Source organism: Pongo pygmaeus, chromosome 6 (assembly GCF_028885625.2).
Source record: "Pongo pygmaeus isolate AG05252 chromosome 6, NHGRI_mPonPyg2-v2.0_pri, whole genome shotgun sequence".
Taxonomy (NCBI): Eukaryota; Metazoa; Chordata; class Mammalia; order Primates; family Hominidae; genus Pongo; species Pongo pygmaeus.
Window position 1 is genome coordinate 31,532,325 of NC_072379.2, and position 25,726 is coordinate 31,558,050.

General features: G+C 43.3%; 1 protein-coding gene across 4 annotated transcripts in view; it reads right to left on the bottom strand.

The window, feature by feature from the left end:
• EGFR (epidermal growth factor receptor) overlaps positions 1 to 25,726 on the bottom strand; it is a 196,734-nt gene that overhangs the window by 68,275 nt on the left and 102,733 nt on the right. For 3 of the 4 annotated variants that reach the window (XM_054494705.2, XM_063667305.1, XM_063667306.1), the window contains exons 2-3: positions 2,788 to 2,939; positions 1,736 to 1,919 (exon numbers count right to left, since the gene is read on the bottom strand). In XM_054494705.2, the coding sequence (XP_054350680.1) occupies positions 1,736 to 1,919; positions 2,788 to 2,939 (336 nt within the window). Of the gene's footprint in view, positions 1 to 1,735; positions 1,920 to 2,787; positions 2,940 to 10,693; positions 10,713 to 25,726 lie in introns of those variants that run through there. The other variant, XM_063667307.1, reaches the window with a different exon arrangement.

Genomic DNA, 25,726 nt, shown 5'->3' on the forward strand with positions numbered 1-25,726 from the left:
GAGAGAGCAGGGGGCGGGGCGAGGAGAGCACAGAGGGAAAGTCAGAGCTGGGCCTTCAGCACACCCCAGGCAGTGACTGCCAGAGGAGGGCCAGCACAGGTGAGGGAGGCTGCAGGAGCCGCTTCCCGGTGGCTCAGCGGAGGCTCACCCTGCAGCAGGCACTAGGTTAGCTATTAATGGTATCACATTAACTAATCTGCATCTATACAATCCCAGCCTTGGTTTAAAAAACAATCATACCAAGGAAGTGGAAGGAGCTGCTGAGGCCTGTTCCTACAGTCACGTAATTTTCTGCACCTCCTAGGAAGTATGTCACCATTTTTTAGCAGCTATGCCATCCACATTTTTGAAGATGAGGAAACAGAGACACGGAGGGATTGGAGAATGTGCTCCGCAGCCGTCTGGCTGCTGAGGGACGGGGCCGGGCAGGAACCCAGAGGGTCTGGCTCCGAGGTCCAGGCACCCGCACAGGCTGCCTCCCTCCGAGACAGCGTGTGAGGCGCACTGTAGGAACCGGTGTACCAGGCGATCTTACAGGAGGCACGCACAGCACAAGCATGTGCGCGGCTGCTCTGAGCAGCAGGGGGTGTGGGGGAACCACACAATTTTATAGGCGGTGAACCGAGGAGCCATGACCGGAGGTGCTGGCTTGGGTCCCAGCGCTGCACCCCTGTTGTTCTCCTGTCACTCCCGATATGACTCCCTCTGCTGGGCACCCCTTTCATCACACCCCTTTCCTACCAGCACTGCCTCCCTGTCAGAGCTGCATGGCACAGGAGGGGCGTTGAGCGCCCTGGGGCAGAGCGTGGTGGCCATAGCTGGCCTCTCCATTCACGAGCTGGAGGCCTCAAGGGAGTTACTTGACTGCCATTTATTTATTTGTAAGATGGCAGAGCACAGCCAGTCCCCGGCTTACCATGATTTAACATAGATTTTCGACTTTGTCATGGTGTGAAGGCAATACACATTCAATTAGCCCTGAAATCCGACCTAATGACGCCTTCACCCTCGGCAGGGTCCAGCCAGATAGGATCCCATCATAAGTCAAGGGGCATCTGTACAATGCTTACTTTGAAGAAAGGTTGTGGGCGTTAAATGAAGTTACCAATTTAACATTGCTGGCCCCAAACCTACTGCACAGTGAGGCACAATCACTGCTGTCTCCAGTTTTTTAAAATCAGTTTCCCTTCTCTTCTATCATCCTTCATTGTTTCCTCTCACAGGAACCTCACGAGTCCTGCTCACAAAAATTCAAAGTTCTAGAACACCTCATTCTCTATCCTTAACTTACACAGGGCTTTCTGTGTAGCAGCACGCCCCTGGAAACTGTCCTCAATGTGGGTTGATTTTTACTGTATGTCTTTTATCCTTGAGGTCCAGGTAATAAGACTGCCAGTTTATTCACTGCCTGCACACATAGATTCCTGATTCCTGCCCAGCTTGTCTGGTCATACTCTCTTTTACTCAGAATCTTTACGATTTCTTACTATCTCTCTGTATTTTTTCATGTCCATGTAAACACTGGTACCCCGCTTAAATCTTCCCATTCCAGTATCTGCCATCTTCTCAGTAACTTCCCTTGCAGTATCTTACACACAGCCGGCACTCAGTGCACTTGTACTGGATAAAAATAAAAGTCTTCTCCAAGGTAGAATTGAGTGACAAGCTCACTGGGAGCCATCGGAACTGCTGTTTGCATTTATAAACCCCCAGCCTTGGCATCCCAGCCTCTCACCCTGTAAATTTCTCATGGGCAGCTCCTTTAGTCCGGTTTTATTTGCATCATAGTTAGATAAGACTGCTAAGGCATAGGAATTTTCATAGTACATATTTCCTCTGATGATCTGCAGGTTTTCCAAAGGAATCCGCTCCACTGTGTTGAGGGCGATGAGGACATAACCAGCCACCTCCTGGATGGTCTAAGAAGGGAAAACATAAATGCGTGATTTATCTTTTGAGGAACTCAAGAACTCAAGGTCTAAAATGGGTCCAGGGAGCCCTAGGACACCCAGTTGAACCCTAATGCACACGAGTGCTCAACAGCTGTAAAACAGGTAGATGATTGCAGTCATGGACACAGGAGGCAGCATGTCCACGATCTGCAACAATCCCTGCACGTTAGCCTTTGACCCCTGTGATAATGAGCAGTAAGCATTGTTCTGGAACACTGTGCTCTCATGCCGCACGGGGTTCAACACTCTCCAGTGAAAATGGAAATTAAAAAGAATTACTTTGTATCTGTCTTGCATTATTTCTTATTTAAAAAGGAAAGGTAAAAGAAAAACAGAAGAAGGCTAAGTAAACCCCATCCAAAGCTCAGTGAAACTCTGAAGCCTTCAGAGCTGGCTCCTATGGGGTCATTAGCGCCTATTGTGAAATAAGAATTCTGTGACCAGCTGGGTGAAACTCTTGGTACCTTGAAATCAGCTATGGTAGGAGTATTTACACTAAGGAAATAGGCAAATGGTGCAAAGCAGGGCTTTTAAAAAAAGTTTTTAAGAGCGAGTATGGCAGCACACCATGACTGAGGCAATGGTCAGGGATAAACGTCAGTGTCTATGATGACAGTGGAACTCCAGATTAGCCTGTTTCTATTTGATATCCTTTTCTAGTTATTACTTGACATTAGCTGGTAAAATGGCTTTCTCATAAAACTCTCATTTGTAGCTCTGTAAGACTTGTCATTGCCATAGCAAAAATAAATACTTCAAGTGGAATTCTGCCCAGGCCTTTCTCCACTTAGATTTTCTCCAATTTTATTTGTGTAGGAAAATCAAAGTCACCAACCTTTAAGAAGGAAAGATCATAATTCCTCTGTACATAGGTAATTTCCAGATTCCCAAGGACCACCTCACAGTTATTGAACATCCTCTGGAGGCTGAGAAAATGATCTTCAAAAGTGCCCAACTGCGTGAGCTTGTTACTCGTGCCTTGGCAAACTGGAAGAAAAAGATATCACATGAAATACTGAGAAATGCAGAAAAACTAAAATAAAACAATCCCTCAAGGTCCAGGTAATAAGGCTAGCAGTTTCTTCACTCTCTCCACACAGAGACTCACCCATTCCTGCCCCGGTCATCTGGGCACAAAGCTTACTAACTTTGTGAGCTTTAGTGACTGATAATACACATTCTCACTAAAGGACACAGCAAAGAAATTTGTGATAAAAGATCTTTAAGTTTACGTAAGGTGCAATTCATAAGAAGAGATAGCTTGCCCCTATAATGCATGGAATTGCATTAAAATGCCAAAATAAAAAAATGTTGAAATTTAAAGGGGTGGGTGGTAGTTGAAAATTCTATGAAAATCTCGAAGACAGGATTAACCTGTAAGAGCTCCAGTAGGCAAAAAATAAATTTCACAAGGTATTTCACTAATATAATTGAGGGTTGAGTTAATAACTATATAATGAACTTTTTACTTCTCAAAAATACAGTATGTCACATTGTTGTGGGTGCAATGAATGTTTACAAACATAACATACACTGGGCGGTAGTGTACACAAACTATACACGTAAAAGCAGCGACAAGAGTGTAAATAAAAAACCTAACTGGCTGGAGATTAAAATGTTATTCAAATGAAGCCATCAAAGAACAAATCAAAGGTCTAACTGTAGAATATTCAGAAAATAACAAACATCAAAATACAACATTTAAAAACACTCTCGGCTAGTGAGAAACCCACACATCCCTATGCTCGTCCACACTCTGTGTTGATCCACCCAGCACAGGGGGAGGCACAGTTACTTCCCTCACCACCAGCACACAATCTTGTATGCTTGAGTCCCTAATGTTTCAAGGCATCAAACTTAATCCAAGAAAAAATTTTAAATTAAGGGACAAAGTTGGACCATAGAAATGGACCCGGTGATCCATTTTTAAAAGCTAAGGAGAGGATTATAATAAAGTTGTATTTACAGAACTAGCTCTTTGAAAGGCATGTTTAGGCAAGCATAACAAAACAGAGTCTTGGGGCTTTTGAGGCAGAGAGTGTGTAAAGGGACTATAATTTGAACCCAAATTATCTTAAGAGTGACGAAATATGGCCTCTGGCTTTGGATGTTGGATTGAGCCTTGCCAGGTTCTTCCTCATCTGCAAAGGCAGTTCTGCAATCACAGTAAGCGGGTGGTAGAGCACAAACCATGGCCAAAATCAATACACTGGCACTTTCTTCAACGCTTTTTACATGTGCATTTCTATTTTACAGGCTTCTTTGTTCCTTCCCCATGGGAATGATTCTAAAGAGTATCATTGGACTGTCTGCCCTTGCAATGAGCCATGGAAATGAGCACATGTTCAGACAGCACATAACCAACCCAAAGCACTTACACAAACATTAAATATGAAGCAATCTTCACATCCTCTTTAACTCTGTGGGGATTTCCCTGTTCTTCCCTTCTGTGTTCTCATTCAATTTCAGTGATAACGATAACTTTCACATGGGAACCATGACAGTTGACAAGATGGAGTCCCTCTCTCCTATCACCAGGGGCAGAATTTCCATCATTCTTCCAACCATAACCCTGGATTGACCCAGCGTCTCTGGTCTGCTTTTCCCCAGGAGTATGGGGGAAATGAGGTTGCTCTGAATGCAACCTCAAGTTGGAACAATTGTATGGTTGTCTGCTACACATGCAGATAGGGCTAAACTGATTTCCCAATTCTAAGGTCCTTAAATATGTCAGCACTGATATAGGTACAAGGTTGTGACAATAACGTGTGGCCTTTTGGGTGGCACACCTTGGAATAAAAGCTGCTTTCCCAGCTGACAGACTATGGCCTCTAACTCTCATTCCAACTAGATTGGCTGTGGTCCAGGTAGCCGCAAGTGTTAGTTGGGCCCCTCACGCCAAACAGATGAACAGGGTCAACTAGAACCTAGGGCTGGAACACGTTGCAGAAGAGTTTCTTCAGGATGCAGAGAGATGAAAACAGGCAGCTGCTTTCATTTTAAATAATCAAGGACGTCAGCTTGCAAGTTTCTCTCAGCTGAACCAAAGAATTTGTATTATTAAATCAAAAAGTGAGTAACTTTTGTCAGTAAAATAAAGGAAAACATGCCATTTAAGATTAATCTATTATAGAAAACAGGATTTAAAAAAAAACTGTACTTGTGCTTTTATTCATTTATTCAAAAAGTGCTAAATAAGCCCCAAATGACCCCCTGAAAGCCCCTTCAGGGCTTATTTAGCACTTTTTGAATAAATGAATAAAAACACAAGTATTAGAAGCACTTCATTATCAATGAAGATAATGACCCTTCATTGTCTACAATTAGCCTGAGTAACTTTTATATTCAGAAAAAGATCCTGTATTTGGGAGACAGTAACATTATATATTCTTGATGTAAATCTTAATTCACAAAACACTTTGGGAAGCAACTGGACAATTTGTTTAAACAAGTGAGTATGCCTAAATTCTACATCATGATGATTCCACTTTGGGAAACATATTCTGAGGAAACAGACCTTATGCAGAATGTTGTTCATTAATTTTGTTAATAATAGAAAAAATTGCAAAGAAACTTAAATGCCCAATTACCCAACATGTCTATTCTTGAGAATAAGAAGGCAGTTGATATGCTATTTGATTCAATATAAGGCATGTCAATCTTGAATACTATCCTGGGTTAATTACTAAAGTATCAAAAGAAAACACATAAGGTTGTTTCTTCTGAGGCTTTCACCTGTCACATACCCAAAAGGAGACAGCAGCATTTAAGTGAAATCTAGGATGAAGATCAGAATGACTTGGTCTAGGTTTTCTAATTAAAACAAGGTATGATCTTGGTTCCATCCTTATACCAAATATCTCATGTTAGAAATAAAGCAACGAGAAAATTTAATGTGAGATCACTTATATGAGTAAATTACTTAAAAATTACAGTCACAAATTAGGTAGATTTAAGAGAAAACTGCAAAGAGCAAGAGGTTTTTAATTAATCTAAGATAAGGTTTTTGTTTAGCCACTTCCTCATTGTGTGACCTTGAAGTACTTCTCCAAGCTCTCTGTGCCATACTTTCCTCAAATAGGAAAATGGTGACAATAACATTGATTTCTGCTGTGCTTTGAATGTGTTTTCCAAAGTGTGTTTATTGGAAACTTAATCACCAATGCAACAGTATTGAGAGGTGGAACCTTTAAGAGGTATTATAATTAGGTCATGAGAGCTGTGCCCTAAGGAATAGATTAATGCCATTCATGTAAGAGTGGGTTAGCTATCATGGGAGTGGGTCCTTGATAAAAGGATGAGTTAAAACCCCTTTTTCTCTTCCCCACCATCTCACATGCATGCTCTCTTGACCTTCCACCGTAGATTGACACAGCATGAAGGCCCTCACCAGCTGCCAAGCAGATGCCAGTGCCATGCCCTTGGACTTCCCAGCCACCAGAACCATGAGCCAAATACATTTATTTTCTTTATAAATTACCCAGTCTGTGATATTGATATAGCAACATAAAATTAACGAAGACAACCTCCCAGAAATGTTTTGAAGATTGAATAAATATATAAGCTTTTGACTTTCTTTTATTAAAATTAACTATTGAGAATGTGACAGCAACACAGCATAACATGACCGATGTTAGGGGATGTCAGCCACTCTATATTGTGTTAAGTTATTGTCTAGACTGAGATGTTTGGATCTGCATATGGACTTACTCAAATGTTGGCCATTAAACACAGTTACTTTATAGAGTATTTATCAAGTCAGAAAAGAAAGAAGAAAGAAAAATGAATACATAGTACTTTAAGAATTACATAAAAATATTTATTTAAGACTAGGTATTTTAGTAGTTTATTCAAAGAAAGAGTTGATATTACTTTAAGTCTATGCATTTGAAAACCAGATAATTAAAAGTGTTTGCATCAAGTTCCATACAAAATGCTGGTGGTTTGCCCTACCCTTTGCAAATCTGAAGACAAATTCTACTGCATCAAGAACAGCAGGCCCTATGACTTAGGTCTTCAAAGCACTAACTTTTTGTCCTAAAATTTTAGTATGAAGATTTATAAATGTATAGAAAAGCTGAAAGAATTGTACCGCAAACATCCTTATGTTAGAATTTTACTACATTCACCTTATCACATATCTATTTATCTGTCTGTCAGACGTGGTCCTCTAGTCTGCTTTTGGATGCATTTTAAAGTAAAGTAGAGACATCACTATACTTCACATTGGTGTATCACTAACCAGAGTTCAATATTAGTTTGCAGTCATCATTGTTGTTTTTAAGGTAACATCCACGAACTGTGAGAGGATTAATCTTAAGTGTAGCATTGATGAGCTTTAACAAATGCACATACTGGAGTAATCTGAATTCCTGTCATGATCGAAACCCTAACTGTCATCCCTCATGCCCCTCCCAGTCGATCCCTGCCCCCATACACCAGAGGCAACTGCTGTCCTGATCCATTTTCACTACAGAATAGCTTTGCTTGCTTTAGAACATAGATGGACTCACACCACACTGTCGTCTTGAGCAAGCCTTATGTCCCAGCACAGTAGTTTTGAGGTTCATCTCTGTTGTTGTGCTCCACTTGGCTGTCAGGGGCAGGTTCAGGAAAGTGGATATAGGAGGTTATCTGTGCATTCTTGTTGGACATCTAGGGCGGGCCAGTGGTCTCATTATTATTTTTCTTAAGAAAATCCTCACTTTATTTTAACTGAAGATAAAAGCAATCTGCCTCCTTTAAGTTTTTAAATGCCTCTGGTTTTGTAGGGTAGGCCCTGTGGCCTTCCTCTGCTATTATGGGGGTGTATACCTCTCTGCCCACAAGCCTGGGCAAATCTATATTACTTATTAAGACACAGTATTAGAACAAGTTTCTCCAGATTTGCCCAAATCCACTTAGACACTTAGAATTGTCTAAGTAAAACTATAATTGTTTTAATTTGTTGTTTTCTCAGCTATGCATTAAAGGCTGCTGAGGTATGAGCTGGGTTCTTGTCAGTCTCTCCCCTTGGCCTCCAAGTTGTCTCTGCTTCCATCCCCAGCCCAGATCTTCACATCTTTGCTTCCTTTGCATCTTCAAGGTACGCTTAAAGGCCTACCCTCTAGAAAAGCCTGTTCTGCAACTACTTTAGCTTAAGTACCCACCATTACATTCTGTCACATTATCCTGCATTCTCTGCTCCCTGGCAGTGATCACTACTTATTATTAAGTAGGAATAACTTAATAATAATCATGAAATTATTATTTGCCTATGAATTTATTATCCATCTTTCCCTACCAGACATACAGATGGTCCTCAACTTTCCATAGGGTTATGTCCTGATAAACCCACCTTAAATTGAAAATAGCAGTCGAAAATGGCATTTTGTAAACATGATAGGATTCAAAAACACAAAACACAATATCCCTGAAATGCTGGTGACACAGTCCACTGTATAGTATCAGCTGTTTAGCCTCTTGATTGCATGGCTGACTGGGAGCTCTGGCTCCCAGCCATTGCCTAGCATCGCAAGAAAGTAACATATCAGACATCAACTAACCCAAGAAAAGATAAAAAATTCAACATTAGAAGTATGGTTTCCATTGAATGTGCATTTCTTTCACACCATTGTAAAGTCAAAAAATCGTAAGTCAAACTGTAGTAAGCTGGGGAGTGTCTGTATGGATGTGTGTGTGTGTATACACATATGTGTACATATAGATAGCTTATTGGACCTACTGGTATGAAATGCACACACACGTTGCATTTATATTTTTGTTGTGAAAGCAATGGATGGCCATGTGACCAAAGTCTTGGATGACTTATCCTGGGTTTCTCACCCTTTCTTGTTTCCGTGTGCCCGAGGGAGACAGAGGAAGAGGCGGGCTGTATGGGAAGAGTGACAGTCCTTGCCACTTTCTGGTTGGTTATTATAAAATATTTCTAGCTTAGTCATATATTTAATTAGGCTTTAAAGGCCAGAGGAGGATTTTTTTTCTCGCTTTCTTGCTGAAAGATTTAAGAAAATCTCAAATAAGATGGATGGATAGTTCATTTATAGGATGAACTTAAAAATATGTAAGGAAAATATAGCGAGTTTGCCAGAGGTTTCATTGAATCAGGATTGGTCATTTCTTTTGCTATACTAAAATCTCAAAATGAACATGTATACACATCTCAAATGTGCTCAAATGCACAGAAGCATGACAGGAGGAAGATACACCATGTTGTTAACAATGACCTTTTCTGAATGGTAAATTTCTGGGTGTTTTTCTTATTTACTCTTCATAGTTTTTGTGTTTTTAAAATTTTCCATAGTGACTATGTATTACTTTACGCTAAAAAATTAAATTGAGAAATAATCATGTACATCTATGAAGACACTCAATTTACCACATAAAAACATTTTATAAATTGTGACTATAGAACTAGACTAGTCTATGAAATTGGTTTAACCCACACAATAGTTTGTAATAATGGAAACTAGAAAACCTATAGTTGTGAGTCATAATGAAATAAGTGGTTAAACAAAAGTAAATACACTGTTTTATTTAAATTTTCATTGTGGGTTTAATCAAAACTTTTGTGGGATGGAAAAAGTCATAATTTTGAAGACAATTTTTATTCACATAACAAATTCTATGTTTTTTCCTCAGTTGTTCCTTATTTTACCCTATTTTATTTCACAACTAATAAATAGTTCTTAGCTGATAGGCATCCAAAGATACCTGTCAAACTGAATTTGAATCTATATTGGAACTTGAAAATGCACATGTGATACTCAAAAAGTCCTTTTGAATTTCTGACAATCTTCCATATACATTACAATATGCCTTCTGGACTAAACATGCCAAGCTGTGGCATGCCCAACACAGCTGCAAACTAACATATCTCTAATTAAGTTAACAAGCAGAAGACTTGAAAATAACATCTCTTTATTTTGAGTTAGGGAACAGAAGACCCAAACTGGTGGACTTCCAACCCCATGATTCTCCTTCTAGCCATGAAAAGAATCCCAAGCCAAGCTTGTGATTTGTAAAAAATACACTAAGTAGAGTGAGACTACCTCTGTAAATTGTCCCACCCTCTTGGGAGTTCACTGATGCTTCTGATCACAGGAAGGCCAGTTCACAAGGGAATGTGGAATATGCTTCCGGTGACATCATCAAACTTCTACAGTGTGAAGATTGTGATGGTACCATTACGGGATGATCTCTAGCCAGTTATCTCAACACGCTGGGTCTCAGTGCTCAGTGTACTCTGATTAACATGGGACCAGCTCTGTGAATTTCAGAGGGCAGTTGTGAGCAGTACTGAGATCATGGACATGAAAGGGCCTCAGAAATCATAGATCTCTCTAAATATGAAGCATGACACTGAGGCTTCACATGGCAGCAACTATTGCAATCTATTTCTGCCTACGTGTCTTCAATGATACCTGTTTTACCTTCATTGGTTTTTAAACTAATAATCTTAAATCACTTTCCATTTTTTATGGGCAACTGAATGGCTAGTAAATCAGAAATAATTTGACCTGTTATTGGACGATAAGAAACAAAATTGGGCTAAAAAAGATTTCAGAAAGCAATACCCGTTGATCTGTTATGTATTAAATACAATAGATTCATTTTGAGTCCCTACTGTGTGCCTGGCAGCACCCTTTGCCCTGGCAGGCAGTTTCTCATAACGTTTCCATTTTAAACACAAGGACACATAGGGAACAAGGCTCTTGGACGGAGGAAAGCAGATGATTTACCTGGAACTGAACCTGGATATGGCTGGGGTGGGCCTCACTGTGTCCCGAGTCCTGGAACTGGACCTGCATGTGGCTGGAGTGGGCCTCGCTGAGTCCTGAGTCCTGGAACTGGACCTGTGTGTGGCTGAGGTGGGCCTCACTGAATCCTGAGTCCTGGAACTGGACCTGGATGTGGCTCGGGTGGGCCTCACTGTGTCCTGAATCCTAGAACTGGACCTGCATGTGGCTGGGGTGGGCCTTGCTGAGTCCTGAGTCCTGGAACTGTATCTGTGTGTGGCTGGGGTGGGCCTTGCTGAGTCCTGACTCCTGAGCAGGGGACACTGGAGAAAGGACAGGATGCTGGCTTGGATTCAAAATCCCTCTGTGTGAGAGGACAGACAGCAGTGAGCGTGCTGGGCCTGGCTTTCCTTCCTAGACAGAGCGTGAGTAAGTACCTCCTCTCGGGCCAGCATTCTACTTGTCTAATCTCTGCGCTGGGACTTTTGCTTACTCATGTTCAGGGGCTCTCTCTTTACACACGGGCATACTTTTGAAGTGAATAATAACCACTTCCCCTCCAAAAGTCTGTGGGCCAGGCCGGCGCTTGCACCCTGTGCCTCCACTGTGTCCAGGGCATCTGCCTTGCTGCTTCAGGGCCGTGTGGCTCCTCCAGTGGCGCCTCAGACCTGCCAGGGAAGGGCAGTGCAGAGCCAGGGCAGCAGGAGCCCCAGCAGAGCTGGCCTCTCCCTTCCCAGCTCGCTGGGGAGCCGACGGCACCAAGGAACCCGGGGTGGGACAGAATGGGGCAGTGTGGACCTGGGGACGATGGGGATTGCATGATTATCACCAAAGGTGAGCTCAGAGACATCTGGTAGAAGGTAGGGGGAGATACAGAATTCCTAAATGGGGTTGGCATCAAAGACTGCTGCTGGAAAATCGGCTTCAAAACCCGGCCAGCTGACTTCAGGAAGCCAGTTCTTTGTTCAAAGTCAAGACTGCCCTGTGCTACCTCCCTTCCCCTCTGACTTCATGTCCCTCTTTGTTATTGGAGAGCTGGTGAGCACCAGGCAGTAGAAAGGTGCCAAGGGCTGCTGGGGGCTGCAGACTGCACAGCCCAGCCCAGCCTCCACCACCCCAGCAGGCTCACTGGGCAGCTCACTCTTTCTTCCTCAGCTTTGCATGAGACAGCTCAGTGCTGCCTGCCAGGGTGCAACTCTTCTCTTCCTAGACAGGCCCTCACAACCGAAGGCATCCTAGCAAGGTGATGTGCAGGTAAAGAGAGGCAGGGCTGCCGGGAGTTCACCTCTCTGGGCGCAGTCCCACCCAGTCCACACACCTTTTCTCCTCTATCTTCTATTCATCTCAGGCCCGTGACTCACTCCTTGATGACAAAGGCTGAGTAATATTTCCCATATGGAGCTGTTTATTTGCTGGTTGAGCTGTCGCTCTAGAAGTCATGTGAATACTGAGCATGGCTGAGAAGCTCTGTGGCCAGGTGGAGTCAGCCACAGAGGTTGCACGATGACCCTTTGGCCAGGCTCACTCCACCCTGCTCTGAGATCCACACCAGGCACCAGAAGTTGCTTGTTCTTTTGTTCATTAATTCAACTACAACATATCCAGTAAAGTAGTGCGAAGGCAGCTGCTAAGGATGAATCAGAAGTACTCACTGCCCTGAAGGAATACGTGAGTCCTTTGGGGAGGCAACTTTACACATGAAACAGTCACAGGACATCTCAGAGCCATGCAGTGTAGAGGTGTGCTAAAGGAACACATGTCAGAAAGAGAAGTCAGTCAGCTCGAGAACTGGGACAAAAACACCAATATTCCTCATGACCAAGCAAATGAAAACATAATACTTCACATTCAGATTAGAAGACTACATTGCCTACAAGTGCCAAGTGTTGGGCTTGGTGACTTCACCATACGTAAAATACATAGTCCCACCATTTACCACTAAAAATAAAGTTTCTTCCATTTCTTTTTTTATGCCTTCCCCTTCTCTGGATTCGAATTGGGGGGTACAAGTTATTATCCTTCCTGATTTGTTCATAGTTATCTGTAAGAAACACATCTTCATTCAGTCTTCTTATAGTCAAAAATCCTGAAACAGATATGTAATTTGCAAGGAAATAAAAGATCTCTGACTCAAAAATTGGGGTTGGAAATTCTTTTTGCAAGTGTTTATCTGCAGAGAGATTCTGTTTGGCTTCCGTGGGGAGGTGCGTATCCACCCGTAGCCCAAGATGGTTTAAATGTTCTTTTAAAATTTTTCTTCAATTTTTACCCGTTTTAAAAAAAATCAATCTCTACTGAAGAATTGCGATTTAAAGCCATCTCTGTAAGCATACACACATTTACATTGGTTTACCCATGAACATTAGGAAAAAAGCATAAAGGCCCCTCTTTCAAAAAAAAAAAAAAAAAAGACAACCAAAAATCGAAAGAAAAGAACAATCACTAAGACACCAGGAGAAGGCCAGTACACCAGTGTGTTTTTTTTTTGTTTTGTTTTGTTTTTTTTCTGAAAGCAAAGATGCTCCCTGTGCTTGTCTCTTTGACCTCTGCAGCAGTGGGCTACAGAATGGCCATGTCTAGCTGCTCCGCTGTTCCACGACAGCTGTTAGCCTGGGAGGCTGTGCTGTGTGAATGCCTCTGAATGCTGACAGCGCGAGGGATCAGCAGCAGGGACCTCAGAGCTCGCTGGACACCCAAGGGCCTCTGGACTTTTCCCCTGAGGGTAAAACATGCAACTCTCAGTACTGACAGGAGCAGGACAGCCAGTGAATTGAATTGCTGAGGGGCAGAGGGCGCTCATTGCCTCTGGGGTAGCTTGGGGAGAAGCAGCTTCTAGAGGGAGTGTCCGAGGGGCCCAAGCCGCCCCGCCTGTGGTTTCCAAGCCAACCCTAAGGTCTAAGCTCGCGTGGTGCTGCTTCAGGCTGGAGGTGTTCCCTGAGTCATCGTCATCTTGTCCTCTTTACTGCGGGGAACAGATAAGAAGCAGTAAAAGGAGAAAAATAATCTTCCTAAAAGATTACTGACTCAATTTTACCAATGAGCAGTCCACTGCTTGCTTTTTTTCACGTTATAGAAACATGTCATGTTGTCAGCAGAACGATGCAGCCAGTAGTTCATGTTCATGTCATTAAGTGTTTGAAGAGTGAAAAAAAAAAAAAAAAGAAGAAGGTGGAAAGCCAGCCCCCGCCGGCAGTTTAGTCGACAGAACCACAGGCAGCTGCACTGTTACTGGCGCATGTCAGTGGGCACTGGGCTCAGTGGAGTCCACAGTTTGGAATCCTGGTGCCACCCCTATGAAGGCAACATCTTAATCATGTTAGGTCTGTTTTCTTCATTTGTAAAACAAGGACTCATGTACCTGTGACTCCTGGGAGGGAAGTGAGAGGGGAGAGTCCCTGGTCAAAGCACCTGGCCCCTTAGTCAGACTTGAGTCTGAGTGAGACTGGAGGGGTCGCACAGGAGGAATCCTGTCCCTCTCTCCAAGCACTCAGAGGTTGACGGCCTGCCCTCCTGCTCACATTTGTGACCTCACCACGGAGCGGGGCAGCTGGTGCTGACCACAGCTGACCGGCCCGCCTGGACACAGGGATGCGTCTGTGGCTTGAAAGGAAGGCAGCTGGCCTTGTGTCTAGCAGGGATCCTGTGCAGGGCACATACAGCTGAGAATTCCCTTCAGGGAACCCAGCGTGCTCTCAGAACAGTCTCCACCCCTGCTCTTTTTCATTTAGAAAAGGGCCTCTCCTGACCCTCTGTGATGGTTTTGTAAGCGTGGTTGGATTTGTGTGCTGTGTGTGTGTGTGTGGGTTTTCATTTAATGCTTGTTTTAAAATGAACCCTCTTCTCACTTCCTACTTAACTGAAATCCTCCTTTTAAGTTTCATTTTAAGGTGGGTGTGGGGATGTAGCAGTGTGAAGACAGACCTTGTCCTGGGGGCGGGCGTGAAGCTTTCCCTTTCCCTGGCTACCGTGTAGTTCCAAACTCATTCCTGGGGTCGTTGACGAGGAAAAACTGACTCAAAAATCACTAACAACTACCAAGTTAACTCAGGAGAAGCCCCAGCCAAGTTTCTGCCATAGAAGAATCTTAATTTTGGCTCAGGACATTCTCGCAATAGGGCCGTACTCCTGTTTCTAGAATATATTATCCCTTCCATAAGGAGAGCTGCTAATTAACAGACCAGTTCCTGCACGTAGGCACTTGACATTAGATGGCTCCCCTGCCTGAAAAAATGAGTGAGTCGGGAGTGCTATCCTGAGCTGGTTCTGTACTGCCCCAGGCCTGAATCTAGTGAAGAGTGAGCCTGAAGAAGCGCTTGCCATGTCTCAGAGAAGGGCTCAGCAAACCTCCTCTGAATACAGCCAGAGAGTAAATGTTTTCGGCTTCACCCATCATATGGTCTCTGTCCCAATTATTCAACTCTGCTGGGATAGTGTGAACACAGCCACAGACTGTAAGCAAATACATATAGTCATGCTCCAATAAAACTTTATTTGCAAAAACAGGTGGCAGGCTAGGCGTGACCCATAGGTTGTGCTTTGCCAGCCCCTGGTTAAGGGAAAGGCCTAGCAGGAGGTCAGGAAGTATGTGATGAGGAGCCCCTTCATCCTATACTTTCTAGAAGACAAACCTGGTTGGAGTGATTCATTTTCCCGCAAGGCCAAACTCCAAAAGGATTTTCTTAGTGCTAAGCTCTTCCTATTTCATCATCAGCTAAATAAAGGAATTGAAGTAAGAGATGAGGTCCTGAAACCCGAGAGGGAAATGCAGGGGCTGGGGATTGTTATTTGTGTGTTTGTGTGCAGGGCAGTGTTGTAGCTCCGTGCTGGGCACAATTTACTTCTAGATTGGGATGCTCACTCCCTACCCTCACCACTCCCACCCAGGGCCCCTGCCTTCCCGTTCTCTACCAAATGGTTGTCCACTCCTCCTGGACCATTCTGAGTGACTAGGAGTGTGTGAAGAAGCAGTCTACTCTTGTTATTGACAACCCTATCACATAATTGTTCCTTACGTTAAGCTGAAGCCAGTCCCTTGATAATTTTCTTTGGCTTAACACAGATGCAACATATTGCTTTTCTACCTTACAGCCCTGCAGATATTTTAAGACAATAATTGTTTCTCATCACGTTTCTCACCCCAGTGCTTTCCTGCAGATTCCCTGCCTCCACAGCCCTCCTGGGAATTCCACGTGTGTGGCCTCCCCACACAACTACATCCTCTGCAAAGGCCTCCCCAGCTAGATCTGCTTCTTGGCTTCTGTAGTCCCCACGGCTTTCTCTCATGTATGAGCACTCGCTCACACTTGAGTGCTGAAAGCATTCTATTATTTCACAGCATATTTTGTCCTTTAAAGAGATAATATGTCATCTGAGAACAGCACAAACATTTTGTTTTCTTTAGCTTATTATTTTGAAAAATTAGCAAGCAATAAAAAGATAAATAAAAATTGTTGAATTACTGGAATGCATGCATGAACATCATATATAAGTTTTCAACAGACGTGATTCCCTTTTCTGTACAGTGTAATAATGAATATGGCAGTTGAGTAATGAAAATGGAATCTGTATTCCATCTATTAATAGTAGGCCTGACGGTAAATTGCTCTCAAGTTTGGATGAGGAAGTATTTTTCCTTGCTTTGGTCTCCCCTAGGTTTTAGTTTCCTATCACATCCTACTAGCTTAATAGAATTATATTTGCTATTGACTACAGATATAGAATCTTGTAGAAAACCCATTTTCCGATTGAATATATTTGAATATATTTGAGAGTGATATTTTCCAAAAACATGGAGTCTTCTAGAATACTAGACAAGAAAAGATATCATTGCCTTGCTTTGCTTCATTATTAATTACTATGCAAGAGAATACACACAAATAACTTACATGGGTGAGTCACAGAACACGTGTCGTATATTCTTTAAAAAATTCCTACTTTCAACTTTTCTCTTAGGTTTTCTTTTGCTTATTGAAAACGTTCTGTGATTCTCTTCTTTCATTAAACTTTTTAAAATAGCTTTCATATTTAAGGGCAAACTTTCTTAAATAGCTTTCATATTTAAAGGCAATGACTAAGGTGAAGGTGCTCCGCCATGACAGTAATTTTAGATCAAAGAATGTTTCAGTGGATTTCTTTAACTCTCAGTAATAAACTATTTGAATTTCTCCTCCTTGGGGACAATTAGAAATGAACCGCAAGGGGCATGTCAGCTGGTTTGATCAGCAGAAGTGTCTTTCAAATGCAGGCATCGTTGGGTGGTCTAGGAGACTCGTGGTAATGAAGCGAGAAGAGTAGTGGAGCAGCAGGGCTGGGGCCAAGTCCCTGGGTCTTGAAAACCACTATGAATGAACGCTGCTTGCACCCAGTATAGGTCTAAGCACCAATCCAGGCTCAACCACTCACTCCAGGAGGATGGGAAGACTTCGTTTTGGTTCCTGTGCCAACTCTGGCTTCTCTGGCTGCCCCGTTCAATCTGACAGAACATGTTGATGGAGATAAGGTCATTACTGGCTCCTGCAAGGCCCCTACCATGTGAGGTGGTTTCCAGTGGCCTTTCCTGGGGCTGAGAGTGGGGCCTGGTGAAATGGACATATTATAAGACGTCTGTAATCTGTAATCTGAAGCAAGTTTTGTTTTTCTTTTTAAGTTGACTGCCTGGTTATTGAGGCCAGTAACCAGAGAAGGGAAAAACTGGAAGTGTGTACTTTGTGTCTCAACTGAATTCATCCTGAAGTTGTTTATTCTGGCCCACTGTCAAGTCTTTATAAGGGGGGTGTTTGTGGCAGAAAGGATTGGTCCTAAGGGCTATATGAGTGCCTTCTACTCAGATAATTTCTATGCTGTTGAACAGCCATTCAAAGCGTATTATTTTTCCTTGAAGCCGAGAAAGTTTCTATACAAGCATTCCTTTGAAAGTGCAATTAACTTTTGTAACAATTTGTGCTTTAGTTTAAGAATTGCAGATGTTGTGTGGGTGGTGGGGGGGTGAGGGGGTGGGAAGGAGAGGATGAAGGAGTAAGGATATAGATGCCTCCCACTTGGAAAATGTGGTAACACTTCCTTTCGTGGAAAAAGCGCATTAATTTTTAGAATTACTAAAACATTTAGATGGTTGGTGAAACAACTGAGAAGGCCGTGGTGTTTGGTTTGGGGGAGGTTGGACTGGATCATCTCCCAGCTTCCTCTCCTTCCTAATGAGACCCAGATCTTTGTGACAGAATTATCTGGAATTGTGATTTTATGCTTGGAAACTGTCCAAAGGTTGGGTAGCAGAGCCCGGCCACTCATCAAAAATGCTAGCTCAATTTGCAAAAGAAATACAAAACCCAAAATGCACATCACCATCGGGATGTAAGTATTGATGTGCGTGGGTCAGAGGAGCTCTTATTAACTAGACGGTACATTAGTTTTCACTGGGGAATGGTTTTCACCATTAGAAATACACTTGCACTGCCCCCAAGTCTATTTCTTATTATTTAGTGTTAGTTTGAGATTAAGTGGGGGTGTTTGGTTTCACTGAATGTTTGTGGCTATTTCATACTCTGGTATGATTCTTAGTAAATCTTCTACCTCAAAATCCACACTACTTTTTGTGTAATGAATATCTCACTCATCCCTTGACAAACAAAATAACATTTATAAAATGCCTTATAGTTTGCATTTGCTAATAATCTAGATTTTCTAACTCATATATATCCAGTACTTAAACTATTAACGGAAATCAACCTAATAAGGAAACTATTGAGGTTCAATCCCACTAGAATTAAATCCCTTTGTATATGTGTGACTTCTATGAAAGTAGTTAATCAGAGGCAGTGCAGGAGCATTTCTCTCCCCCTCACTGGTATGTGGGGATGAGGTGTGCAGTGGGGGCACCTGGCATGGTCTTTGAATGCATGGGTCCCAGCTTCACATGCCTGCGTTTGCACCCAGCTCTGCCAACACTAGTGGGGTCCCCTTGGGCAAATGACTTCTCTTTACTAGCTTCACTGTCCTTGTCTGCTAAGTGGGAGTAGAAGAATGCCGCCCTCGTAGATTGTTGCAAGGATTAAATTGTTAATATTTGCACAGCACCCAGAAGAGCATCTAGGTCATTTAAGTGGTTGCTGTTGTCATCGTCCTTTTAGGATTAGTATGTGCAAAAATGAACAGTCCTGGGACATAGCATTGACTGGAACCAATGCTGTTCCTGCCCTCAGGAAGCTTACCATCCAGTGGGGAGACAGACATTCACTGAATCATCACAGCATCACAACTGTGATTATGCCATGGGGATGATCTAAGAGTGCAGAAACCTGACCTGGTCTGAGAGGTTCCGGAGGGGCTCCTTGAGGAAGCATTTCAGCTGGGCTTCTAAGGACAAGCGGGGCCCTGCCATATGTGGGGAAGAGTTGGGGGAAGGGGACCTTCCTGGCAGGGCAGGAGGAGAGGGACTGTGAAAGGCTGCCTGGCTGGACAGAGCCTAGCAGAGATGAAGCTGAGAGTGTGAGGGGAAGTGGGAGGGAGAGGTGCCTGTTGCAAGGCTGGTAAGGACTTTAGATTTCATTTGAAAGGCACTGAGAAGCCACTTCAAACAAAGAGGAACATGTGCAGATGTGTGTTTTTAAGAATGCCTCTGCTTTTTGGAGGGGGTCCTAGATGGCATCCGGAAGTGGGCGTGTCTGTGAAAGCACAATGCGAGGGGCCGTGTAGTGTGCAGGTGCTCTGGACTTCGCATGGGTCAATGCCTCATGCTGGCTGTGACGCTGCAAGACGTCTCCGTGGGGAAAGCTGGTACGCTGGATTTCTCCACATCATTTCTTACAGCTAGTATGTGTGAATCTACAATTTTCTCAAAACAGTTTAATTACATAACTTCTTGAGATGTACAAGCTGTAGGGCAGAGCCCTTGCAAAGAAATATTATCCCTAGGTATGTGTTTGCTTTACGGGAGGAGCTGGCACCCCAAAGCTGGAGCACCCAGTGCTGTTGGAAATGAGCGTGGCTTCTGGCAGTGCCCTGGTGACAGGTGACTCTTCTTCTCTAACTGAGATAAATGGAGTTAGCCATAATAGCTTGTAACTTTCAAATACTATGATTTTTTTCTTATAATTTTTTAAAGCATGTGGTTTCAATGGTGCATACTCAACTTATGACTAATAATTAGTTTTCTCAATCCCATGTTGCACCTTTTAGTATTAAATAATCTCCTTCTCCCAACTTAAAACAAAAACACAAAAACAGATCTTACTGCCATGTGGAGAAGGGCCCATTAGGCCTCCAGGGAGTGTGGAGAAACCCCTAGGAGGCGACAGCAGAGCCTGGAGTCCCACCACTCAGAGTGTCATCTGCAGCACAGCAGCGGGGGCATCCCCGGGAGCCTGCTGGAAATGCACCCCAAGCGCATCCCAGATTTGCTGAATCAACATCTGCACTTTATTAAGGCTCCCAGGTGACGCTCATGTATGCTGAGCTTTGCAAAACAGTGCACCAGGGAGGTAGCAGGGTGAAGGGGCACAATGGACACCCCGAAAGGGGTTAAAGAGGGTGAATCGACAGACTTGGGGATGGCTTAGCTACAGAAAGATAGAAGAGAGTGTCATCAAGCAGCTGTTGACATCTCCAGGTCAGAATTGGGAGTGTTCGAGTGAGTATGGTAGTAGGAGCATTGGAGGCTCAGGTTTATAGACTGTGAATTTGGTCTGGAGCGAGGCATGTGGGGCAGCCAGCCTGAGATAGCGTCTGGTCTTTCAGCTAGGGCTGTAGAGGAAATCAAGACACCCAATGGACGATCAGAAGGGAACAGATCCTGACTGTTGTCATCTTGGCTGAAATCAGCCAGCTGAATTGCCCCCGAGGGATCCATCCTTTGGATCAGTTATGCCCCATCTAAACTTGCAGATGATGATAACGCAGATTTCATGAAAATCCTAAGATCCACAACTGTTAGCATAAAGCCCTCTATAGTTTTTCAACCATAAGTTGCAATCAAAGAATATCATAAACAGCACCATGATTTTAGAGCTTAAATCTGTAATTTTGAAAATCTGAAAATTTAAGAACTGAGTTAAGCAAGTCTCCAAGCCTTGGCCCAGGCTTATTCATTTTTTATTTTGAATAATTTAGTCAATTTTATGGCCAAAATACCTCTACAAAAACCTGGTAGAAATTTGAAATATACTGATATCAATAAAACATGTTGGAACAAAGGTTTTAGATTTGATTGAAGTAGTATGGAATGTCGTAGGGACATTTTCTGACAATAGCACTGGGAAACATATCAAGTCTGAACATTTTAAAACCATGACTGATAGGGAGCAAAGTTTTTCCTATAATTTAAGCTATAGCTTTCTTGTTAATTTCCCTATCTCCTTATGCACTTTCTCTAACTAGACTCTAGAACTACACACATACATTAATACACACACACACACCAAGCACACATGTACATTCACACTTTTATGTGCATACACACATACTTGCAAACAGATGCGTAAAACACACATACATGTACACAATACATGCCCACACATGTATACACACTTACTTGCACACACATGCACACACACAAACATCCGTTTACACACATGCATGCATGCACATATGGGCACATTCACATGTACACACACACAGAGCTTTAATTCTAGTTTGAGTTAAGAAAAACCTGCTGCTCTAGTCTTTTATTACTCTCCCCTCCTGCTTGATTCCTCTAGGTTTCTTCTCTTCTAGGCTTTCCCCCTCATAAACTGCCTCTGGGATTTGAGTTGACATTCATATCCATGAGATGTTGTAGCTCTAGACCTCCTCTTGCAAAGCCTCGTGCAATAAGGCATATGATAAATGTGAAATGGAGACCCTCAAGCTGCTGCCTGCAATTACTTATGTGCACCAGTAGACTCTGAAGACATTTCACAGGAGGTACACTTAGCTATGAAGAAATGCATTTCCTACAGATGCTACACCAAAAAGGAAGACCAGAAAGGAGAAAAATATATCCTTTCTGGGATATATAATCTGAAAGAGATATGAAGTACTTTTAGTTAAGTTTTCTTTATATTTGTTTGTAAAAGGAAGGATAAATCAATTACTATAAGCAAATAAAATTTGCAAATTAATTTCTTAATTGATTGCACAGATATTTCTTTCAAAGAATGACTCTTTAATCACCTGGCTTTGACCGCAATATCACCACAATTCCTTGAGTTAATCTGAAACTTACTATGTTGCACCGGGAAAGGTCTGTAATCACATATCACATTTTCTTCCCCCAGACATGACATTTAAGACACAACCTGATAAAATAAAGGTAATTAGGTAGATGATTTTCAATATCTTCTATAGCAAGCCTGTAGACAAAAAAAGAATTCCTGACCTAGTCTTGCTGATTTTTTCTTACTACAAACTAGCCTGGTCATCCTTCTAAAATATCCCACCATGTGAAATATTTTGATGAGATCTTTGCATTGAAGGTTGCACTGTGCTAGTGTAAACCATTAATTAATCAATTCATCAATTAATCAGCTATATACTGAATACAAGACACTGCACGCTGGCCCCAGCACTGAGGGAAATCAGTTGAATGGCAGAAAAGCAAGTCAGCCATTACCCCACATTGTGACAGATGCTGTTGTGGCAATACTCATGAGACATGCTGGAAAAGAAGTTCAGGCAGCTGCTAATTTTCAGCTAAGAGAGGATGAGGGACACCTCATCAGACTGAACAACTAAGGAAAGTGTCCCAGAGGATCTGATGCTTGAGCTGTCCTGTGATGGATGGCTTGGAGGTAGGCAGAGGAGAAAAGGGGAGAAAGGGCAAACGGAACACAGAGTGAGAAGGCACAGAGAGGGGAGGCAGCAGGAGGAGTCAGCACATCTGTGAGAGAGTGAGGATCCCATGCAGGTTGGAATGGCTGCTGCTAAAAGTGAGCGGAGCTCAGAAGGGCAGGAACGCGCAGCCACGGCTGCCTCTTGAGAGCGAGGGCAGGAGGCTGTGCATTTCTTCAGCAGCACACAGCATGGCTGTGCTGTTCCCCCCACTGCCGCCAGCAGCCCAGTGAGGACACCTGCTGCACTGTCCCAGGCATGGACTTTGCAGGTTGGGCAGTGAGAGGGGAGTGAGGGAACACTAACGATGTGAGGCTGTGTCATGCAGGCTGGACAAAAAGAGGGAGTGAGACCAGATGGGAGCTGGCAGGTAAAAAATCACGTTACCAAAGGCCAAGGTCGACGGAGGACTAGAGTGCTCCATGAGCAAGGCTGAGAGTGCTGGGAAGACAGCAGGCCAGAGAGAAATGTGGCCCTGAAGACTGGAGAGGTAGAGCCTTCCCGGTTATGGTGGGGTTGCAGAGGCTCCTAGAGAGCAGGTCTCTTCAGTGAATTGCCCTATTGCACGAAGATTATCTAAATAAATTGTTATCATTTCCTTCCAGAAGTGGGCTCAGGTCTCCCCTCCAAGTCCTTTTTGGATAGTGAAGAATCAATGAAGAGCCCCTAACGCGGACTAAAGAGAGACGCCTGGATCCACTGGACTGAACTGGGCAGCAGGGAACTGCCTTTGAAGAACAGGCCCCACATGGGACAGCTTCATTCCCAGTCAAGATCACTGTCGCACAGAGGCCATATATATTTGTTAAATGACTGAATTAATTATGGTATAAACTTGACTGCATCACTTAAATGCTTTTCAATTCTGGTAAGAGGAAGTTCTTCTAATATTTACTTCGATTTAGTGGAAGTTACCCAGGAAAGGTCAGTAATCCAAAATAGAAGACAAAGCCACCATTATGTGGCAGAGTGTTGTATGTCTAGGGGTCTGTTTTTTATGGTAATTCTCTGAACCAGGAGTTCCAATGGAGAGAATGAAACTATAGTGGTGGTGGCTGGGCAGAAGGCTGAGAGGGAGACAGAGCAGAAGACAGCACAGTCATGCTGCTGGTTACTAGGACAAATGACAACTCTCGAAGTGCAGTACCTCACATTCCTCTCATCACAGAAAATGAGAAGGTGTGTAGGACATTCTTCTAATGGCTGAGCTGTTACCTAAGAAGGGCAACACACAATGCCACTGAAACGCCATATGATATCTGCCAGAGGCACGGGGCTCCCATTGACTCCTCCTCTGTTTAAATGGATTCTGAAAGAGCAGCAGCAATGAGAGAAGAGAGCCGCCTTTTCCTGGGAATGTCTGCCAAAAAAGGTTTACCTTCTCTTCCATATCAGAGTTTTATCCCTCAATCTATGTATGGTTGTAAGCAGCTAAGCATTCAGAAGTTTGGATTGTATGGGCTTTCTGAAGAGGACAGTGTGAGGAGCTCTTGTTTTCATGCTAAATTGGAGACTTCATCCCTGCACAGTATGACACACTTCCCTGTGTTGTAAGACTTGGATTTAGTTCATGGAATCTTCCAGGCTTTCAAAACAGATGACCTCTCACTAGAAGATCCACTTATCTCTTTCCCCTTGGCCCTCTAAACCAGCCCAGCAAAATCCCAACTTGCAACAAACAGGCAATTCACTCTACCGGAAAACAGTTATCTAATCTCTCAAAAATGACACCTGGCCAGTTTCTAACCATAATGCCTTTGGACTCATTTCCATCAAATGTCTTCTATAAGCAATGTTAACAATGCCTTTATATCTGTAGGCACTGTAACCAGTGGAGAATACAATTAAAAATAGGAATATGCAGCCCGATGAATGCCCTCCACTCCAAACAAGTGTTATGAGATGTGTCAACAACGTTCCCAGGAGAACTAATCTGTTCACCTTTCAGCAAGTGCTCACTGAGCCCCAGATGTGTGCCAGGCCCCGTGTGTGCTGTGGAGATGCCAACAGTCTCTGCCCGGATGGAGCTGACAGTCTAGGAAGGGGGATAGATGTTAAATACGCTGGTGAATATTTCTCCCACCACCACCCATTGGCTGATTTAAAAGGAAAATGGGGGATGCTTTGCAGATGGTTCATTTCCATGTAAACGTCCTTGTGGTTGTAATACATTGCTTTCTCTAATAACAAGAGTTAACTTTCAAATGAAAAAATGGAGTGATTATTTGTCAAACCAAAGTGCTTTCTTCATTATTAATAAAGTTGCTCAACATCCCTTTAGTAAGTGAAGTTATTCACACAGGGTACCAGGACGTGGAGATAGTCACACATCAGCCCTCTTGGGCCCTCCATGTGTAGGCAGATGAATAGGAACCACGAGGGTGGGTGGCGTCCCTGAACATTGGAGAGCAGTCTGTGTAGAGTGCTCTTGGTCATCCTGTCTGCAGTCCTCCTGCCAGGGAGGGCAGCACCTGATCACAGAGAGACACAGCAATGCAACAGAAACACTGAAAAAGAGTAGCTTGTCCTGGCCCACGTCGGTGGCCTCGGGTCCATCCAAGTTTGCAAGAAACAGGAAGGTTTTCACTTGTATCTGGCTACCCAGTCAGCATACTGACCTCAGCACTATTTGTATGTCAGGAACTCATGAGACCAGTGCTTCTCAAACTCTCATGGACATAGGAGTTACCCAGGACTTTGCTAAAATGCAGATTCTGAGATTCTGGAGGACCTGGCTAACTGCATCTCTAACACACTCCAGGGATGGTTGTGCCCTTAGCCCTGGGGAGGTGAAACAGATTCGGGGCAGTGGTCACCTGCTGCAACAGAATGTGTCCTCCAATAGAAGAGACCTTTCAAGACACTGATAAGGATGGGTCAAGAAGAGAGGAGAACCAGGGCAGGGTGGGGTCACGCAACCCAGGAAGACAAAAGCATAGGACCGTATTGTCGAATGGAGAGGGGCCAGGCCACACCAGAGCGAGGGAAATCCCACAGATGTAACTACAAAGGGATCCTTGTGATACCTTTTTTTGAACGTTTCCTAGATCAGTTTCAGTAGAGTGGCTAAACAGAGATATTACATTCTGAACAAATTCAGGCTTTAAATAGGAGAAGATACACAGTGAGACTCTCTTCCCACAGCATTTGCTAGGGTAACACCAACTCCAATTATGCTGAAATTCTAGTTTCCAAATAGTTGATTGTTGTTGGGGATGTACAGCATCGGAGCCA